This window comes from Podarcis tiliguerta (genome assembly GCF_965153285.1).
Source record: "Podarcis tiliguerta genome assembly, chromosome: 6".
In the NCBI taxonomy this organism is placed as follows: Eukaryota; Metazoa; Chordata; class Lepidosauria; order Squamata; family Lacertidae; genus Podarcis; species Podarcis tiliguerta.
Window position 1 is genome coordinate 54,498,018 of NC_139539.1, and position 20,869 is coordinate 54,518,886.

At 39.8% G+C, this 20,869-nt stretch overlaps 2 protein-coding genes and 1 long non-coding RNA gene across 12 annotated transcripts in view; 1 reads left to right on the forward strand and 2 right to left on the reverse strand.

Annotated features, from left to right (window-relative positions):
* Nucleotides 1-8,950, reverse strand: part of TTC39A (tetratricopeptide repeat domain 39A) — a 46,780-nt gene extending 37,830 nt beyond the window's left edge. Inside the window, exons 1-3 of one of the 4 annotated variants that reach the window (XM_083447925.1) lie at nt 5,574-5,711; nt 3,234-3,412; nt 2,445-2,549 (exon numbers count right to left, since the gene is read on the reverse strand). In XM_083447925.1, coding sequence (XP_083304051.1) covers nt 2,445-2,549; nt 3,234-3,292 — 164 coding nt within the window. In that variant the 5' untranslated portion in view covers nt 3,293-3,412; nt 5,574-5,711. Of the gene's footprint in view, nt 1-2,444; nt 2,550-3,233; nt 3,484-5,573; nt 5,712-8,768 lie in introns of those variants that run through there. The other 3 variants (XM_083447927.1, XM_083447928.1, XM_083447926.1) reach the window with 3 other exon arrangements.
* Nucleotides 8,951-10,351: 1,401 nt separating this feature from the next.
* EPS15 (epidermal growth factor receptor pathway substrate 15) overlaps nt 10,352-20,869 on the reverse strand; it is a 52,749-nt gene continuing 42,231 nt past the window's right edge. For 4 of the 7 annotated variants that reach the window (XM_083447910.1, XM_083447908.1, XM_083447909.1 and 1 more), the window contains 6 exons: nt 19,872-20,002; nt 18,930-18,999; nt 17,452-17,528; nt 15,786-15,948; nt 15,027-15,193; nt 10,352-12,527 (listed from right to left, as the gene is read on the reverse strand). In XM_083447910.1, the coding sequence (XP_083304036.1) occupies nt 12,381-12,527; nt 15,027-15,193; nt 15,786-15,948; nt 17,452-17,528; nt 18,930-18,999; nt 19,872-20,002 (755 nt within the window). In that variant the 3' untranslated portion in view covers nt 10,352-12,380. The remainder of the gene's footprint in view (nt 12,528-15,026; nt 15,194-15,785; nt 15,949-17,451; nt 17,529-18,929; nt 19,000-19,871; nt 20,003-20,869) is intronic. The other 3 variants (XM_083447914.1, XM_083447912.1, XM_083447913.1) reach the window with 1 other exon arrangement.
* On the forward strand, nt 12,536-13,411 carry LOC310680869. The gene is made up of 2 exons (XR_014513000.1): nt 12,536-13,343; nt 13,374-13,411. It is a non-coding gene; the product is annotated as an uncharacterized lncRNA (long non-coding RNA).

Sequence of the window (20,869 nt, forward strand, 5' to 3'; positions counted from 1 at the left end):
TCTGAAACGGATTAAGTTCGTAAACCAAGGTACCACTGTAGCAGCTTCCAGCTTTGTAAAATCAAGTATTTTCCCTTTTATAGAAGCAGCCACCTTACCAAAGCTAATGAAGGGGGACACACATTATTTCCTTTGCTGCTCTAGTTAAAGAGTATTGCCAACATCTTATCAACCAAGGCCAGATGACTGGAAGGTCGCCTGCTCTTGATGGGGTTACACTTCCTTTGAAGGAGCAGGTTTGTAGCCTGGGAGTACTCCTGGATCCTTTGCTGTCACTCGAGGCTCAGGTGGCCTCAGTGGCCCGGAGTGCCTTCCATCAGCTTTGGCTGGTGACCAGCTGTGCCCCTATCTGTACAGGGATAGCCTAATTACTGTTGTCTATGCTCTGGTAATTTCTAGGTTAGAATACTGCATTGCGGTATACGTAGGGCTGCCTCTGAAGACGGTTCAGAAACTTCAGCTTGTGTAGAATTCAGCGGCCAGGTTGCTCACCGGAGCAAGATGGTTTGAGTATATTACACCGATCCTGGTCCAACTGCACTGGCTACCAATTAGTTTCCAGGCCCATTTCAAAGTGCTGGTTTTGACCTATAGAGCGGTGTAGGGCGGTATATAAATTGAATAAATAAATAAATAAATAAATAAATAAATAAAATAAAAATAAGTTGTTTACTGCAGAACAGCCAGGTTGTTCTTCATTCACTTTTTATGAGGCACCTACAATACATTGTCATCATATCATTGTTCTTCTGTTTTTCCTGCAGTTCTTCCATCTCTTTCCAGACTTCAAACAAAATCAAATTCTTATTGCTAAGGAACACAACAGTAGCAACATCTGTACAGGTACTGATCAACTTAGTGCTCTTTTTTTGCATTTTTTAAAGAGGCATTTTGACATGTGCAATGAAGCCTATTATGAGGCATCTTCGTTGGCATACATTCACTATGATCTTTTGCACTGGTGTAATTTTATCGGCATATTTATTTTCTTTTTAAAAATCAGCTATTTAATTTGCACTAAAATGATTTTCTTTTTTTAAAAAAAGAAACTGAAATATTTGTGTGATAGAATTTAATTTTAAATGAAAACGTTTTAATGCAAATTTTTATTTTAAAAAAATATTTGTATTAGTTTTGCAAATAAACTTTAATCAGGCAGGTTAATATTAATACTCTATCCCTTCTCTGCCCGTGTGGCTATGCCTAGTCATTTTCAATTCCACATATAGCTTACATTGGAAGACCAACAATTGGGTAGCACTAGGAACCACCAGACTGATAATACCACATTTCTCTATTTAGTGGCCTGGTTCACACAACACTGTAGTTTGTTCTTGACTGCAGCTCGTGGTTACCAAGGAGTGAGCTTAACCATGAACCCAGGCTCAGACAACATATTAAGCCAAATTTTGGCATCTTTCAGCTTGAAACATGCGTAAAAAGAACTGAGGAGGAGCAACGTGGCTGTGAGCTCCTCTCTGGGATCCTGCACATTTTTTTGGATTACCATGTCATGCAAACCAGGCAAGTGTTTTCAAAGAATCCTTAAACACTAAGGGTTATTTTTGCACACATACTAGTAAAATGTGGGAGCACATTACAACTATTATTCTTGAGTAGAAAATGTTTAATTGTACAACTTATTCAGCTATTCGGCTGGTGGTACATTGCATCCCTAAATGGATACAACATCACCAGATCTGGAAGTGAGTTACAAGTTTTTCTGTCAGAAACTGAGTATTAATACTTGCACTGTTGGCTTATTCAATGCTTTTCATTTCAGGTTAAAAAATAATTTGAGAATCAGAGAGTCAGATTCCTATGTTCCTTTGAACACACACACAGACACGGTAGGTGAGGTTGAATGCCCGGGCCCCCTTCTCATTATTGGAATAGCCAAGTTAGCTTCCCAGTAGAACATTAAGGGGAACAAAGGAAGTGGATTTGTGAGAGACAGCAAATGGATGGGGCTCTCTCCCTCAACTTGTGGGTAGTTTGAAGGACAATAGGTCAGAGTGGAAAGTTGAGTTATGTGAACTAGAAGTTAGAACCTAGAAAGTAGCAAGCTAGGAACTGAGAGAGACAGAACGATGTTTTATTTTCTGTTTGAATCCAAGGCTGTGGCTATGGGTGCAGCAAGACCCTCTTGGGGTGTTAATGTTGTTAACGCCACCATCACAAAATCTCAGGTTGTATATATGTGCAAATAAACCATATATTATAAAGACACCACAGTCTCTGCTGTGCCTCATTCCAAATGCGAACCCTGGGTAGGTGCCTAGAACCCTTAGAATCTCGCACTGCTTGGAGACTGGAGTGGCGTGCAACAATACAGAAAGACTTTTAAAAGCTAGTTACTTTAGCACCATAGCTTGGAAAAAACCCTCCTCTCTTGTCAAGCAGAAATGCTAACAATAATTAGAGAAAGAAATAAACAAGCTTACTTAGTTTGCAGAGAAACAAGGGCATCCTGGAATTTGTTATTTAGAAACAGATCCACAGCTGCCATACATTCACTGAGAGCAACATTCAAGTCCTGTGCAGATGATCTGGAAAAAGAGAAAAGAGTTAATGCTAACTTCTCTGTTTCCAATGAAGCATGAGATAAAGAAGTCCCGTCCTCCCAAAGGTCAACATGTTAACTATTAGAATGCTTTTCTTAAAGTGTATTTCTGTACATGTCTAGTCAGAGGTAAGAATCATTCAGTTCAATAGAACTTACTCCCACAAAAAAACCTCAAATAGTTTAATGCACTACACAACATATGTAATAGATTGTCAGAAGCTGAGCACTGTTCAGTTATGGAAACGGATTAAGAATAGCACTATTCCACCATTTTTCTATGATACAGAGCACCTGAGATAAAGTTTTAACCTCCAGAACAATTAGCAGTATATACACCTGCTTTACAGGACAAATGAAAGAAATTACGTATTCATGCAGCTCACAGGAGGCCGTGATGGTCACTAACCTTTAAAAGAGAATTAGACAAATTCATGGAGGAGAGGGCCATCAATGGCTACAAGCCATGAAGGCTATGCTCTGCCTCTACAGTTGGAGGCAGCAATGCTTATGAATGCCAGTGCTGGAAACTGCAGCTGGGGGAGAGTGCTGTTGTGCTCTAATCCTGCTTATGGGTTTCCCACAGGCATCTGGTTGGTCACTATGAGGACAGGATGCTGGACCAGAGGGACCATTGGCCTGATCCAGCAGGCTCTTCTTATGTTCTTACAATATGTCTTGTGATTGTGATATAAGCAGAGAGATGGGTCTAAAGTGCTCTTGTTCCATGGTATTTTAACAAGCAACTTATAATTGCTCACATGGACTCAACTGCTTCCTTCTCCATGTTCTTCATGCTCCCCTAGTAATGTCATTATCTTTCTGTCCTTTGATCCAAATGTAGTGGCCCTTAAAATACCATTAGCATAATTTCATATTAAATTAAGACATTAACTACTAAAAAGAAGCAATAGACCTCAGTGCACCTACTGGAATTGCTTCCCTCCATAAGCAAAATGAGATAAGAACTACAAAACATTTTGTGCACTCAAAAATTATCTGGAAATAATAAATAAAACACAAAGGGTAGCATCTCATAATTCATACCAAACTTAACTTGCTCACTTCCAGAAGTATTTAATTGACACGGACACATTCACATCAAACATAGAAGCAAGTTCTTACGATATCATTTAAAAAAACACACAAAACAGGAATATGGTTCCTCCTTTCAACTACTACAGCAGTTGGCAACTAAAAAAAGGAGTCATTAATATTTGACTAGCAATGGATTTATTGCTAATTTCCACTGCAGCATCTAGTATTTATTCAATTGCTTTATTTCAGCAGTTATACCCTGCCCTTCCCCCAAATCAGAGCACAGAGCACAACATGCAGTATAAACAATATAAAACATGTAACAAAATTAAATTATACATCCATTATAAAAAACTGCAGCACTAGACCTCAATTCCATTCAGAATCAACACCAACATGATACTTATTATTATTTATTCAATTTATATCTTAGCCTTCCTGCCAAAGGAGTTCAGGGTGGCAAACACATCATTAAAATAATATTTAAAATATTCTAACTACAACCAGTCTCTCAATGAATTATTTCAGGGTTGCTAGGAATGGTATCTTTCTGCTTTCTAATACCTGGGTGAACAGGAATATTTTGAAGTCAATAATGAGGAATACAGACTCTCCTCACCAGGGAAACTATTCCAGAATTGGGGAATCACTACTGGAAAGGCCCTGCCATAGTTTAACACCAACTGGGCAGTTCCCAGTGGAGGCACCAGGTTCCAAAAGCTTGGAGAGCATGTTTCTGCTTGTTGTCTGAAAACAGCTAATGTGGAGGACTCTCATATCTCAGTGAGGAGCACTGTAAAAGGGGCGCCATTGCTGCAAATGCCATGCCTCATATCACCATTTTACTCACCACACTAGCCAGTGGGACTACAAGCAGAGACTTTTCAGCAGTTCTTAAGGTTTGGGGTAGCACATACTAGGAAATACATAAAAGGATTACTATTTTTTTTATTAAAAAAAAAAAACTAATTACAGACTAATGCCAACACCTTGAAGCGGGCCTGGTACAGTATATGAATGGCAGCCACTACAGTATCTTCAGAACTGAAGTAATATGACCCTGTCAGCTGTGCCCAACAGCCAGGTTGCAGCATTCTGTACCACCTGCAGCTTGTGGAATGTTGCATTTCTCTATATGGGTGGTTATTAGAGCATAGATAACTGGCGTTAAGCTGTTCCAGTCCAGGAACGGCCATAACTAGTGAACCAGCAATAGTTGGGTGCAGGTACGTCTCACCATTTTAAGTCACTTGGGTCTCTTGTGACAGCTTGGAATCAAGAATCACCCTCATCTATGAATCTGCTCCTATATGGGGCAGCACTCCCACTGAAGAACAGGCTGTCCACCTAATGCCTGGAACTGGGAACCACATTGACTCATAGAACCACTGTCTTGTTGAGATTGAGTTTATTAGCCCTCATCCGGCCCATCACTGCCCCCAGATAAAAGACATTTGAATAGCTCAGTTACTTTTAAATATATATGAAATGCTTTAGCCAATAACCCTAGTGTATTTCTTAAGTCCTAAACACAATGATGATTATGGATAAACTATTAAACTAGCAAACCTATCAGCTATTGTACTTTTTGGTACGCAAAGTAATATTTATTTCCTTTTAAATTTCCCAGCTGTTGTAATGGACATACAACATGGCTTTGAAATAGCAACGTTTATTTCCTATCAAAGTTTATTTCCACTTCAAAGTGTAGTTACTGTGCATTTTTCTATCAGAAGTTGCCCAGAGATTATGCAGTCCATTGGCTAATTATAAAACTTCTCTAACCTAATTTATGGGTTAGCTATTGCAACATCACGAGCAAAGTAGGCTGCTTCGACTTGTGATTTTGATCAACAGAAACAGGCAGTGGATTTGTTCAGGACATAAAAAAATACTATATTGGAAAAATACACTGAATTTGGGTTGAATGCATTGAGCATAACCACTAACATACTGGAGTATGAGCCAATACCTGTGCATTTGGAGGAAGTGCAAAAGGCGGCTACCAGGCTAGACAGTGTCCTCAGCATCCCAGAGGACATGACAGAGAACCTCCGGACCTCTATCACCTGCCTGGGGCACAGAATACAGTCATACAGCAGAGAAAGTAAGAAGCAACAGACATTAAAGATTAAAAATAAAGGAAGTGTATTCTGGACAACCTATGACCATTTAATGTGCTGCTGTTATGCTGCACAGCATGTAGGAAAGAATTTGAACAGAGTAGCAAGAAAAACGTAGGCCTGGCTCTGAGTTTGTTTGTTTTAAAGTAGAAAATACTTATTACATTATATATCTGACGACAGACAAACTTTTTTTGTTGCTGTTAAATTTAAAACTTTCAGTCTTCCAGATTTACAAGACAAATGGGAGAAAGATCTAGATCAAGGAGTTTCAATAGTAGAATGATACTAAATATTAAAAATATTTTGAGTAGATTGCTACAAGCTGATTGGAAATTAAAAAAAAAAACACCTTATAGAACTTAATCCAACAGTGTTCAACCCTGTACAAGTTGGATCAAATTTATCAGTGATTACATGGCACCACATCTCTAAAATGGGAAAACTCTTAGCGACAGTGTTGAAGAATAAAGGTAAAGGGACCCCTGACCATTAGGTCCAGTCGTGGATGACTCTGGGGTTGCGGCACTCATCTCACTTTTTTGGCCGAGGGAGCCAGCGTACAGCTTCCGGGTCATGTGGCCAGCATGACTAAGCCGCTTCTGATGAACCAGAGCAGCACACGGAAATGCCATTTACCTTCCCGCCAGAACGGTACCTATTTATCTACTTGCACTTTGACATGCTTTCAAATTAAAGACTTTCCTTCATACAGCATAGTGCCCAAACCCTTTCTTTCCTATTCAAGTGCTCAACAGCTTTTGACCTATTGCACAGAGCCCTTCTCAACCCTCTGAAGACTTTATGAAAACAGAGCAAACTTAACAATACAGTGGTACCTCGGGTTACATATGCTTCAGGTTACAGACACTTCTGGTTACAGACTCTGCTAATCCAGAAATAATACCTCAAGTTAAGAACTTTGCTTCAGGATGAGAACAGAAATCTCGCAGGTGCAGCAGCAGCCCCATTAGCTAAAGTGGTGCTTCAGGTTAAGAACAGTTTCAGGTTAAGAATGGACTTCCAGAACGAATTAAGTTCTTAACCCGAGGTACCAAAGTAATCCAATATGAGCAGCCAACTCATGACTTGCCAAAACTAGAGAGAAAATGAACAATGGTCCCCCACAACTGTTAATTTTCTTCTCGGCCTTTTGACTAAGATCAAGTGCAATTTTCTTTAACTGTCTCTGTCATTTTAGCCAACTGAAAAACTTATAAATAATTCAATAACAAATAAGCACATTAAAGAGATCATCAATTCTGGCATATCCTGTCCTTTACCAAGTCCTGTTTAACATTTAATAGGTCTGCATCTCCTCCTGTGCTTTGTAGAAAGCTGGCAGCACATTCAACCTAAGCAGGCTCTCACACACAAACACACTGAGCTTTTGGCAGTGATGGAAGAGAAATATTCTAGGGTTTTAAAAAACTGGGTTTGTGGGACAAGGATGGAACATTGTTTGCAGCATTCCCACCTCCTGTCCCCCAACAGCAAAGCTTAGCCCTGAAAATATTTGAAGTAAAAACGAAAAGGGTACCTTCTGAGCACGTGAAAAGTGCTTTCTCCTCATAACTTAGCAACCAGTTTCATATAGCAAGAATTTTGTAATTTGATCTGAACATACTGGAGACCACAATCAGAAGGTGGACACAGTGGGGCTAATCAAAATGGGGAAAACCTGGAATTGCCACCTTTTTCTGGATCACCATTCACTACCCAGTGGGCACTTTAAAGCTCCATGTCCGAGTGTTGTTGTTGCTTTTCTCCTAGCACTTTCCCCAGGAAAACCTGTGTTTTACCGCTGAATTGGAGCAAACAGCAATCAAGTCTTCCCTGGATTGCCGTTTGCAGTAAAACGCAGGTTTTCCCGGGGAAAGTGCTAGGAGAAAAGCGTTTGCAGTAAAACGCAGGTTTTCAGGGGAAACCACTGATACAAGACAGAACAGAAGAAAAACACTTGGACATGGGGCTTAAGTTGCAGAAGGGTAGATTTCAGTTGAACATTAGGAGAAACAAGGGGCAGACTTTGGTAATATGGCACCTGAGCAAGAACAAAATTTAGCATGCACACCCTAAATATTTCTTATTTGCACAATAAGAAATCTGCACACACATAGCAGGGAGGTCAGGAATCCCACTTGCTTGCAACATTTATTTTCAGGCTGGCGGTAGATTCACCTGACATAAAGACAGGAAAGTATGTACCTACAATATATGTCGCCTTAACTTACATAAAGTGGCAATACTGTAGTGCATCCCCTTTCACCTGCCATTTCTAAACATTTATGTAACCGCCTTAGGAAATAAGGAAGCTGACTTACACCGAGTCAGACTGTTAGTCCATCAGTATTGTTGACAGTGACTGGCAGCAGCTCTCCAGGGGTTTCATACACACTCTATTTCGGTTTCACCTCAGGGTTACTACCTTTCTTTTTTCTTTTTACATTTAATGCTTTTCCACACACACAAACCCCAGCAGTTTACAGTCAGGAAGCGGGTGGGAAATACACTCAATCCACATAACAATGCTAAATATGAGAGCCAGTGTGGTGTCGTGGTTATGAGTGTCAGGCTATGGGAAACCCAGCCAGATGGGCGGGGTATAAATAAATTATTATTATTATTACTATTATTATTACTACTACTACTTGGGAGGCAAGGGCTCTTGGCCCAGTCGCTGCCTCTCAGCCCAAAGGGCGGTTGTGGGGATTCAATGAGGCAGGGGAGAACCAGGCACACACCACCTTGAGCTCCTTTGGAAGAAAACGCGAGATATTATTATTATTATTATTATTATTATTATTATTATTATCAACAACAACAACTGAAGCAAGCAAACAAACAAACAAACAAGCAAACAAACTCATATTGGCTTCAGCAGCTGCAAACTTCCCGGCAGGTTTATTTGCAAATGTCGACATGCATGCCGGGAACAGCTTCACCTGTTGGTTTCCTGCCTGCCAAGGCAGCTTGCTCGTGAAACACAAGCGCGCCAACCTAGCTAAACCGAAGGCAGGATCCACCTCCCCCAGAGTAAGTACCTCATCTCCTTTTTCTTGCTGCTGCTGCTTCTGCGGCTACTTTGCGCGTCCATGAGGCTCCGCTAGGCTCGTCTCGAGATGAAGCGAGCTGCTGCTGAGGTAAAAAAAAATCCCGCTCCGCCTCGAAAGCCAGCGGCAAACTCATAACGCCGGGAAAGTGGAGGCAGGCGGCTCCAGAGCAAGGTCCCCGCGCTGCTGGGTGGCGGCTCCTCCCCTATAAAGTTGCCGGCCGCAGCCGTCGCCTGCTCCCTCCTCATCCTGAGGCCTCTCAGGGGAGCGACCGCCCTCTGCAGGTCTCTCGGAGGCAGCCGCGCACTTGATAAACCGGCGTGATAAAGGAAACCAGCCCCAGCTGCAGCTCATCGCCTCGGGTCAAGGGTGTGGCGCCAGCTCAGGCAAGAGGGAGCTTCTAGGTTTAGGCTGGCAGGACAGGAAGGAAACTGAAGCTCCAAGACAGCATCGCCAGGGTACTCCCAAGGGAGCTGTTCTCCTCCTCCTCCCTCTTTCTTTATTTCCCCCCCATAACAATGGTTAAACCAGTTCATCCATTAGCCAAGGCTACTTAGATCTTGCAGAGCTTTTCCCCCTTTCCCAATTCTCTGCACACGTTTCACAACAGCAATAACGTCTCCTCCCCTCTTCCCTTGCAGAATGGACACTTGCCACCTTTCTTTCCCCCCAACTCGCCTTCTCCCGCATTCAGTCTCTCCATCACAGGGCGGCTTTGCCAAGCCTTTGCAAATACTAAGCACTTCTTTTCATTCATACATGATGCATTTTTTGTGCTCTTAAATATGTATTTATGAAAGTAGAGGCAAACCGACGCTGTCTAATTTGGAGGCTAGATCTGTATCAGAACTTAACCACAAATGATTGAATTTTAGAAGTAACTGATAGATGTAATTCATGTGAATGACATAGTCAGGTATCACCCACCGTTCGTTGCTGTTTCTATTGTCCCCATGTAGGTTTCAAAAGCTTTGGGGATAGGGATCTATTTCTTGTCTGATGTCTAGGATGCTGATACCCACTTTGAACTATTGAATAGGTAAAAGTAAAGGTAAAGGGACCCCTGACCATTAGGTCCAGTCGTGGCCGACTCTGGGGTTGTGGTGCTCATCTTGCTTTATTGGCCGAGGGAGCCGGTGTACAGCTTCCGGGTCATGTGGCCAGCATGACTAAGCCGCTTCTGGCGAACCAGAGCAGTGCATGGAAACGCCATTTACCTTCCCGCCAGAGCGGTACCTATTTATCTACTTGCACTGCATGCTTTCGAACTGCTAGGTTGGCAGGAGCTGGGATTGAGCAACGGGAGCTCACCCCGTTGCAGGGTTCGAACTGCCGACCTTCTGATCGACAAGCCCTAGGCTCTGTGGTTTAACCCACAGCGCCACCCGCTGTGAACTACAAAATCCAAATAATACATTTGTGTAGATTCTCAAAAAAACATACTTTAGGGAATGGAAAGTTCACTTAAAATTCATTTTCAAACCAAAACTAAAGTTGTGATGTTTCATATCTGTATACTTCCACAAGACACTGTACAGTTTACTTAAAAGTAAAAACAAAAACCAGACGAAACATAATATACTTAAACTGTTTTATTCATAATTACAAGCTATTTTAGAATTTTTAAACAAAGGTCTATAAATAGAGGCTAACCCCACCTGAACAAGTTATTAAAAGCCTTTTAAAACTTTAACAGTAATGCCATTTAAGCTGACACAGCAGTGGTTTATTTAGAAGCCTTCGAGTAAAGGTTCTCTGATCAGTCAGTAACATGAAATGTAACATCAAGTGACTCAGAACTCAGAATCCTATACAAGAAAGCTTGAATATATATATATTTATATGTATAATATATACACAGAGATATTGTATTGGTCCACAAAGAATACATTTAACAAAAAAGGAAAAATCTATGTAGTCCAGTTAAACATACAATATGCACGATTAATGTTAATACAAAATTTGGGTAGATAAATTATGAACATTAATACTTGCAAGAGGTTTTGCTAGGTTACTTTTTTAAGCAGGTGTTTTAAAATGCTCATTTCCTAGTGCAAAAGTTTCTCAGAACTGATCTCAATTTATAGGAAAATTGAGCAAAAACTACCTTCCTAAAAAGTCTCTTGCAGCAGCATCCACAGGTAACTGGAAAAGTTTCATCCTGATAGTGGTAACTATGCAACTCCTTGCAGCAGAAGAAAAATCATTTTAAAACTCTTAATTCGAGGCACAAATACCACAGTGTTTTGGGAAGGGGGAAGCAGAACCACCAGTTTTGTGTGGCTGCAGCCTAACTATGCATGTATTGAAGATGGAAGTGAAACGAGTCATTTGGAATGAGTTTAACATCCTGCAGAACAGAACATATTAGATAATAACTTACTTTCATTAACATTCAATTTTGACTTCGTTACTATAAAAGGAAATTTATTTTTAAGGTGCAACTATCAGTTGGCATTCAATAAATTATACACAACAGCAACCGACTGTTGTAAACTATATCTTTATGTAGTCTACTTCCTACCCTATTTCAAATTCTGCTGTCAACTTGCCAATTTAAGTTGCATATTTCACATAAGAAATTGGCTCAATTAGCAGTGGGGCATCAGAGTTCTTAACAGTGAACTTGGCCAAACAGTGTAATCTTAGAAATCTCCTTGGAACAATCCTAAAAGGTCATTTTAAAAAACCTGATAGTAGGCAAAATGGCAGTTAAAAGTTTCAGATAACACTAGTTGCATCTGGAATCTAGATTTTCTGTTAGATATCCACTCTAGAAGAAGAGCCTTCATTAAAAGGAAGCCCGCAGACATAAAGGCACTCCATAGGCCTAACCTCAATTATCATCATCTCTAAAATATACAATAGTTTTCTAATACCTGTGATAACCAGATCTGAACATTTTAGCAAGAAAGAAGCAGGATTATCAGCAATTTTTAAGTACATGAAGATTTGCCATAAACTACAGTTTGATTGGCTACATGGCCAGATTTGATTACAAGGTGAAAATGTACTTTGCTAACTGGGCCACCTGGGAGACCTAAATAATTCAGTATTATAGTAATTGGCAAAAATTGGCCCTTTCGAAAAGAAAGCTAATGAAGACTTAGAACAAGCCATCTCATTTTTTTAAAAGGGAAGTATCAGTAACACATGACCTATCCATTTGTTTAAGGCAATACAATGCACTCACTCATTTTATGTTGGTAGACACACCTGCACATTCTAGATCTTCAACACTGTGTAAGGCATGTATCAAAGGGGAACTTGGTTGGAGTTGAATTGCCTTCTGAGATCTTTCAAAAATGCATTGCTGTGCCTTAATACAGATTTGTCTTTTTTGCATTATAAGAACTTACTTTGGTGTAATGGTTTATATAGCACACAAGAAGATATCAAGGTAAGTATAAATGGAACTTCGCTTTATTAAAAAAGAGTAGCCAGATGAGTTAAGTGAATATGAAAAAAATTACAAATAAGACATTACATTGCTCAAAAATCACATTTGCAGGAATTTAAAGCCTTTTGTACTTCCCTGTGCATAAGCAGCTTCTGATTAGCTATACACATACAGGGCAAGGGACAAATGGTTGTGGCAATTCTTCATGCTTCTGATATTTCAGATTTACTGAGTGCAATAGCTAGTTCTAAATCTTCTTGTTCTTGTTGTTTCAACCTTGCAAGGCGCTCTTTCTCCTCTCTCTCACTTTCCCTCTTTGCCCATTCAATCATATCTTCTTCAGTAGGATACTAAAATAGAGAAACCATGGATTTGTTAACTGAGGAGGTAAAAATCAAGTGTTTAAAGAAGATTCTGTCCCCAGTTAAATTATTGTTATCATCACTTAGAATTTAAATGGGTGTTTGGTCGACATCTATGATTTATCTAGTTCATTGTTTCAATTGTCTGATTAAGAGGAGAAAAATAATATTTTCATTTGCCCCAAACACTCAAAGAAAATTGAAAGTGTGCATTTGATTTAGCTTGCAAAGATGTAAGTCCATTGTAAGAGTTTGGACTATCGGATCTTTGGCACAGTTACTTTAAACTGTTAATTAAAGAGAAGGATTATATTATATATATAGGTAATGCTTATTTAAAACCACCCAACAATCCAAGTACACAGATTTAAATAAAGAAAGGCCTTCAAAATAATCAAGAGCACCATGTTACTGTTCCTCCCCAAAGGTTTACATCCCAGTGACCGTCATGCAATAAAGCAAGTTAAGAAATCCCAAGTCCACCACCACTATGACCCACTGATTATCAGAGTAGTAAGATATAAAGATGATTCCGTTTACTAAGGGAAATGTTATGGTAACATACGACACAGTTCATTTTTTCAGGTGCTGGCACAGAGAGCCAGTGTGATGTAGTGGTTGGGAGTGTTAGACTTAGGATAAAATCCTCACCTAGGGTTCAAATCCTCACTCAGCCATGAAGCTCACTGGATAACCTTGGGCCAGTCACTTACTCTCAGCCTAACCTACCTCATGGGATTGTTGTGACAATAAAATGGGGAGGAAGAGAGCTATGTACACCACCTTGAGATCATTTGAGGCAAAGTGGGATATAAAAGAAAGAAAGAAAGAAAGAAAGAAAGAAAGAAAGAAAGAAAGAAAGAAAGAAAAGAGATTTTACATAGCTGAGGCTGGTGTGCCAACTGCACTCATTCCTTAAATCATCAGATTTGGCCATCTTGATACATGACTTAGCTACATCTTGATTAGATTACTGTCATGTGTTCTATAGGAAGCAGTCTTTGAAAAGTAACTGCTACAGGGGTTCTAGAATGATACAGCCAGACTATTGACCAGGAGCCAGTTACTGAGAATATTGGTTTCCAGGGAGAATTCAGTATGCTAGTTATGACTTTTAAAGACCTGGCTGATTGAAGGACCACCTCCTCCAATATAAGTCTGCCTGGCTAGTAATATTTCTGAGAGCATCCCTTTTTGCATCCAGTCAACATCAGGTTTGCTGGGAATGCAAGAAATGGTCTTTTCAATGGCTGATGAACTCCCTTCTTAAAGAAGCCTGTTTAGCCTCCAGTCTAGTGACCTTCTGCTAGCAGATGAAGATGTTGTTAAGACAAGACCTTCAGGCTGCTGTGTGTGCTCTGCTGCTGGTGGCAGATAGCTTCATCTATTTATGCCTTTAACAGCTTGCTTTATAAATTTTTTTGATAAGTTTTATTTTGCTGTATTTTGTTTTGTCATTCCTCCTTGGGCGCACAGTTGTAGGAAGGCAGGATAAAAACTGACATAAATATATGTTCTCACTAACTTGACCCAGAAATCCTTTACAGTGTTAATTGATTGCTCCATGCTTCCTACCTTCAAGTACTTGAATTTTAATTCTGCGCTCCTTGGAAAATAACATCTCTCTTTCATGTGCATTGTACTTGTTTGCTCATTTACAGATCACTCAGCACTAACAGGGGACGGGTGGCATGCCAAGTTGACAGATCTGTGCCTTATCTTGAAGTGTTCTATACAACGAGGATGTTTACTTTCGGTAGTTTCCCTTATTATAATAGTTTATGGCTAGGGCTGTTCATTCCCTTGAGTCGTTCTCCTCAACAAATCCCTACCACCCTCCCCTACTGTTTTGGCCTTTAAGATGCCTTGCCTACAAAGCCTGCTGCTGCATCAGTTGTCCCTGGGCCTGGGCCCTTCCCCCAGACTAATCTTACAGTGGAGGCAGCAGGCAGGGCCTAGCTGGATGGCTGGTTGCCAAAAAAGGAGCTCAGGGACAAGATTTCCTTGTCACACTATCAATTTGTGTTTATGAATCTTGCAGGGGATTAAGCCTTCAAATGGTAGCTACAAGTACAATGTAAAGGTTGTGCTGCTTATTTTCTAACTGCCTAACTGTGACCTTAACATATGCTTTGAAGATAAATGATGCACTGCAGTTTGATATACTGTACAGACATTAAACCCTGAGGCACAATGTGTACTTACAGCTTTGTACGAAGACTGGGAAAGGTAACAATTATTCATGTGAAGCTAAATAATACATAAATGTGCAACTAAGGATCTGCTGCAACTGGCTGCATTTGTCCCAGAAGGAAGTCGTAATGTACCCTTTTTTTTAGAGAGGCACTACTAACATTAATATGTGCTACATCGTTGCATTGCGGTATGAAACCCATTTCACTCAATTTAAGTCTGGAAATGTTCACTGTTCTTCACAAAAATAAATCATTAGAGTTAGCTTGATGCCTCCCCATCCTGTTTACTTACAGCACTGAAATTAGCAAAATTGCTGGTGTCCATCTCTTTGCACACACCAGTGGGAGCAAATGGGTCAGCTTCCTGTTCTTTGGAACCATCACAGCCTGGGAAGGGCTGGAAGGGATCATTCAGTTTAAAGGAATCCGAAGACTCCAATTTGTTGATAGGCCTTTTTCCTACATCAAAATAATCACTTTAGCATGATTATAAGTGTGGCAGAAATATTTATCCAGTGTACAATAGTGTTTTAGGTTACACCATCTCATTATATAGCCAAAAAACCCCCACAAAAAATCCTTAGTGCTGGTAGTCATAAATTAATCTGATTTCTAAAACCTTTCACGTTTTTCAGGGTTTGTTTTTATGTACATTCTTCCCAATTTTTTCTCCATTTTGTAAGTGGTTCAGTGTGGGTAAGAGCCAGTTCTTTCATTCAAATTAAAAAAAAAATGCTTAATTTAATCTATTTTAAAACTGGTTTAAACCAGCTTGCTTTATCAAATTCAATAAACTACTCAGCAACCAGCTTCTACAGTAGCACTGTCACAGCAATTTAAAAGTTACAGCCTCTCTTCAAAATATATGGCTCCCAACATGTATCTAAGTAAAGATTACCTAAATTAAGAAGGATGGCTGAAAATTATGTAAGAAATAGAAGTAGTATAGGAATTAGTTGGTTACTAAATTAGAAGCTCTTCGCTCTCTTACAGCCATAAAGACATATTTAAACCAAGGAGTAGCACACAGACACTTAGTACTGATTCTTACCAGGTGGGGGAGGACAAGGTCTGGTAGGTGTTCCAGTTTTAGGAGGCAAAGCAGGAGGTACATCTTCATTTTTGGCTGGAGGTTCCTCAAACACATTTTTAGTTATGACCACATTGTTGACGGAGCCTGTTGTAGATGAACTAAATGGATCTTCATTATTTGCCTAAAAAACAAACAGACAGCAACAAAAACAGGAAAAGCTACTGTTTTGCTTAACAACATAGCTTGCGGGGAGGACGTGGCTATCATGTTCGTTTTCTACCATAAAACAGAGCTTATTCAAGTGCCATTAAAAAGGAGTCCGTGCACTGGCAAACTGCAGATGTTCATGTACTTTTAAACTATATTCCTGTGCCATGGAGAGTAATGGCAGGACCAAAAAAATGGACTTTCATTTGTGCCAAGCAGAGAACGCAGCAGGCTTCTTTCATGGGACTGCCAAGGAACGCTTTTGAGGCGGGGCGGGGGGGGGGTGTGGAGGAGAAGAGTCAGAGCGGGAACAGACAGAGGGAAACAGAGAGGAAGTGATGGAAGGGGAAGAGGGAGCGAGCCAGGAGGTGGGAAGGCTCTCCGATGCTGAAGCAGAGCCCCAGCACCGCACAGGAACAGACGGAGAGCCTGTTCCTGTGCCGTCTGCACAGGAAAGGAGAGAGTTAAAGCGCAGGGATCAGAGACGTCCCATGAAACTTGCCCGCCTTTTCTGTTGGAGGAGAAGCTGGAGAAGACCACTCCCCAAATCTGAACGGTTGATTCGGACGCATAATTGTAATGTGCTGCTTGGTACATATGTAAAATAAAGAACTGTAAATATCTCTCTGAGTGAGCAGAGGGTGTTTATTGCGAAGAGCATACCCAAGCCATCACAGCTACTAAACGCTTTTGCAGGCTAGTAACTTTTGTGGTCTTGTATACATGCTGCAGTAGTCAGAACTAGTCACATACATGCTCTGTTGCTCTTATATAATTTCACAGCAGTTAAAGATGAGGGTGGATTCGCTGCACAAGCAGCATGATCATCACAAGAAAAACAGGACTGTGTGAGAGCTATTCCATGTATAACAACATGTGTGTAGAGTGACTTCCACATGACACAGGCATCTGAAGGCAGCCCTGTTTCGGGAAGCTTTTAATGTTTTATGTTGTTGTTTAGCTGCTTTGCCTGTATTTTCGTTAGAAGCTGCCAAGGGTGGCTGGGGCAACCCAGTCAGATGGGCAGCGTATTAATAAATTACAATTATGATTACGATTGGAGGAATTTTCATTTCTTGAAATCTAACTTGCTTGCTTGCTTGACTACCCTGCTGTTGAGTGGAATCCAATTTTGGCAGCTTCAGAAACACTCTAAAAAGGATATATAAATCTTGGAATGGAAGCAGAAGAAAGTAAGGCAGTCAATGAGACTATGCAAGCGCCTATACTCATAGTAGGTGTAGTTTCCCATTAATTGAATTGTGCTCACGGCAGTTCACAAAGCAAGTAATCTCAGAAATAATGAGGCTCACAGCAGCTTAAAATGGGGAATCAATCTGAGAAGTCATGACCTGTTGATTTAGATTCAGCATCTGCTAAAGTTGTGTTTTGTATCCTCGTATGTAGGAGCCTCTAGTGTGTTGGTTACTGCAGCAATTTTATGCTTTTTCCACAGGCATTAATCATTTCAAATTACCTTTGACAATGTGCTGAAGTCAGCAAAGCCGCTTCCAAATGATTCATTTCCAAACAGAGAGGCAAAGGGATCTGTAGCTAAAATAAGCAAGAGAGAAGAAAAGTTAATTCATTGACTAACAAAAGCTAGACAAGAGAGGAGATGAGTCTATTTCACATTGAATCTTTTGGATCTTACACCAGTTATGGGCAACACCCAGTTAGGGTTGATAGCCTCACCACCATAATCTTATTTATGTTATATATTTGGTGATTTTATATTATAAACTACCTTGTGATCTTTGGATAAAGGGCGGTATAGAAATTTTAATAATAATAATAATAATAATAATAATAATAATAATAATAATAATACTTAATTACTATAATTTAAACTACAAGGTGGTAAAAGAACTCAGTATAAGTAAATTCACAAGGTGGCATAAATGTTACTCAAAGTTCACATTCAAATTCAAACCAATGAGATTTGATAAGGATCAAGCCTTGTTTTCTACAGTACTGGATACAATGTTAAAGAGCAATAGTTAGAAAATAGTTTTGCGGAATTCTTACAAGACATGCAGATCTCATCGAAGTGTTATAAACATGATTTGAAATGAAGTCTCAAGGTGGGTGATTCTTTTACTTTCTATATTTCACAGAAACTATATATAGCTCTTCAGTGTCCCAGTTTTGGTAACTGAATGGTAAGCCAGGCTAGTATATCAGTGAAATAAACCTCTGACTTGCTTGCCATATATTTAGCAATACATTAGTATATTGTTACAACCAAGAATATCAATATTACCTTGCTGAATCAGATCAAAAGGTGTATCTACTTTTACAAACACACTGGCAAGGCATGAGGGAGACAGCCACAATCTCCTTTTGCTCCCAGAAACGGGTACATCTTTATCCAGGTTTGCAAATTAAGTTTTAGCCCACAAAAATAGTATCAGCTTATCCTGTTTATACCTCTGTGTCAGTCATTTGAACCGAGTGGCAAGCATCAACTTCAATTGTTTCCCATAAGTTGGTTATCTTATTTGTGCTCAACTAAGCAGACAAATGGTCATTTACAAAGCTCTCTTCATTATGAATCTAACTGAAATGCATATGGGTTCTCTTGTCAACTCAATCTCTGTTACAACACTAGATCTGCAGCCACAGAAAAGCGTTGTGGGATGATTTTGTACAGGTTTGTACAACTTCAGTTGTGTTAAGTTGTGTTCTTTGCATGTGCCTGAAAAGCGCCTTTCAGACATCACACCAAGGCTCATTATGTATTAACCATAGCTCAGAAGCCAAATCATGAATTTGAGCTTCCAAACACAGACAAGTCATAGTTTGAAGGTGTTTATCTGCTTTCATTTTCAGTCTGTTAATTCCTATCTAAGACCAGAATTTTCCATGAGGAGAAATGTTCAGTTCAGATATTATGCTAAGCCATAGGCCATGATCACCAGAAGCCACAGCTTGAGAACCCACTTCAAGCCTTACCTGGATCACTTGATGTAGTAACAGCAATTCCACCAGGAGCAAAAGGATCATTATACTTCAGTGTTTCTGTCTAAAAGTTAAAATCCATTAAAGCTGTTTGCTTCAAACCATCAAGATTCTTAATTTGATAAGCTATTATTTGCCAAAGGGTCAATATTTTAAATTTTTTTAAAAAAATAAAATCCTATGCTAATGTCATCCTTAATTATTTGCTGAAGAATACAGAAAATATTAGTTTTGCTCTCAAAAATTGCATCAATCTCCCATGAAGGCAGAGATTTATTTAAGAAACCAATAACCCATTAGACTGAAATCTGAACATTCAGCTGCCCTTGTGCCTTTTAAAGTATATTCCTTCCAGGCACTGCTACTTAAACTATCTGGAAAATTACTTTCAAATCAGTAGTATTAAAACAAATGTTTTGTTTGAAGCTGCCAGGATCCAGAGATGCTTATTAAGTCTCAACAGAACCTCAGATAAATTGCTGGCTATGACAACCAAAGCCCAACTGCTATCCATGCAAAGTTTTTAAAAACACAAGCACTCTGCAGAAATCACCTGAACTGTTACAGTCAAGTGCTGGTTATATTATGTTACATCTTTCATGGATCAAAGTAGATACCAAGTGAGTAAACCCTTCTTTAAAAATGGGAACTGGGAACAGTAATTCTGAACATTTCCTGTTACAACACCTCTCTATTTATTCATTTCCAAATACCTTATGATCTAATATTTCTAGACTCTAGGCGAAGCACTTCACTTCAAGATGTCACAAAAGAATGGCAATACAGCTGCAGAGATCAATTGCCAACAGCCTATTGCATTTAAAACACACATGTTCGGTTGAGTTAGAGAAACTAGCAGCATTCCCTATTTAAATACTATGGTGGTGCTTCAGTTCAATACCCCAACAGATGTACATGTACTTCTTCCGGACTTACCGTGGAATTATTGCTGTTGCTGGTTGCACTGAAGGGGTCAATACTTCCAAAAGGATCTGTGGATGATTGCTTGAAAAAGGAGTCAGCTGCAAAAGGATCTGAACCTTTGAAAGGATCACTACCAAAAGGATCTTAAAGAAAACCAAGTCAAGATTTATTACTGAAGTTATGTTTTGCATTCACTTGCTGAAAATGTTTTGCATTCTCTTATGGAACTATGTGCACAGTAATCTTGCTCATTTAAGTGGTGCCTATGTACTACAATGCGCTGTTTTACACAAAGGCCCAGTATAGGGGCTAGCTTTTTATATGCTTCCTCTCACTTGAAGCGTTCACCTAAATATGGCTTACACAAAATGTCAATGTAAGCAGTCCTTGCCTTGCACTTACATGAACATATGCTATGACATGTTTGGATATTCACCCTGCTAACAGGAACTTTAGCTACTGCTTCAACTACCTCTTCTGAAGTCCATGGCACCACATAATTGCAATAATAATAATAATAATAATAATAATGTTTATTTATACCCCGCCCATCTGGCTGGGCTAATATCATTTATTGCCTGAATCACACATTAAAATTTGTTGTTAGTGCTGACACAGAAAAAAGCTAGGGCTGCTTGCATATACAAGAAACACATTGTATAAATACTTTCTAACCTCTAAAAGCTTGAAGCAGGAAGAAGAATTTAAAAATAATTAGGAAAATTTGAGGGTGAATGGAGGGGAGAGGTAGCATTCTCTAGGAACATCAGCTTGGCAGAGGGTGTATGTGAATGTTCAGCACTTTTAAAAGCAGAGAAGGTAAGAACCCACCTTCCTGGATCAGGCCAAAAGCCCATCTAGTCCAGCATCCTGTTCTTACAGAGACCAGCTGGTAAGCAGAACCAGAGCACAACAACCCTCTCCCCACCTGCAATTCCCAGCAACTGATCTTTATCCTCTGTGAAGATGGCAAAGATGACCACACCATTAATCAACAAAAAGCAGAAGGG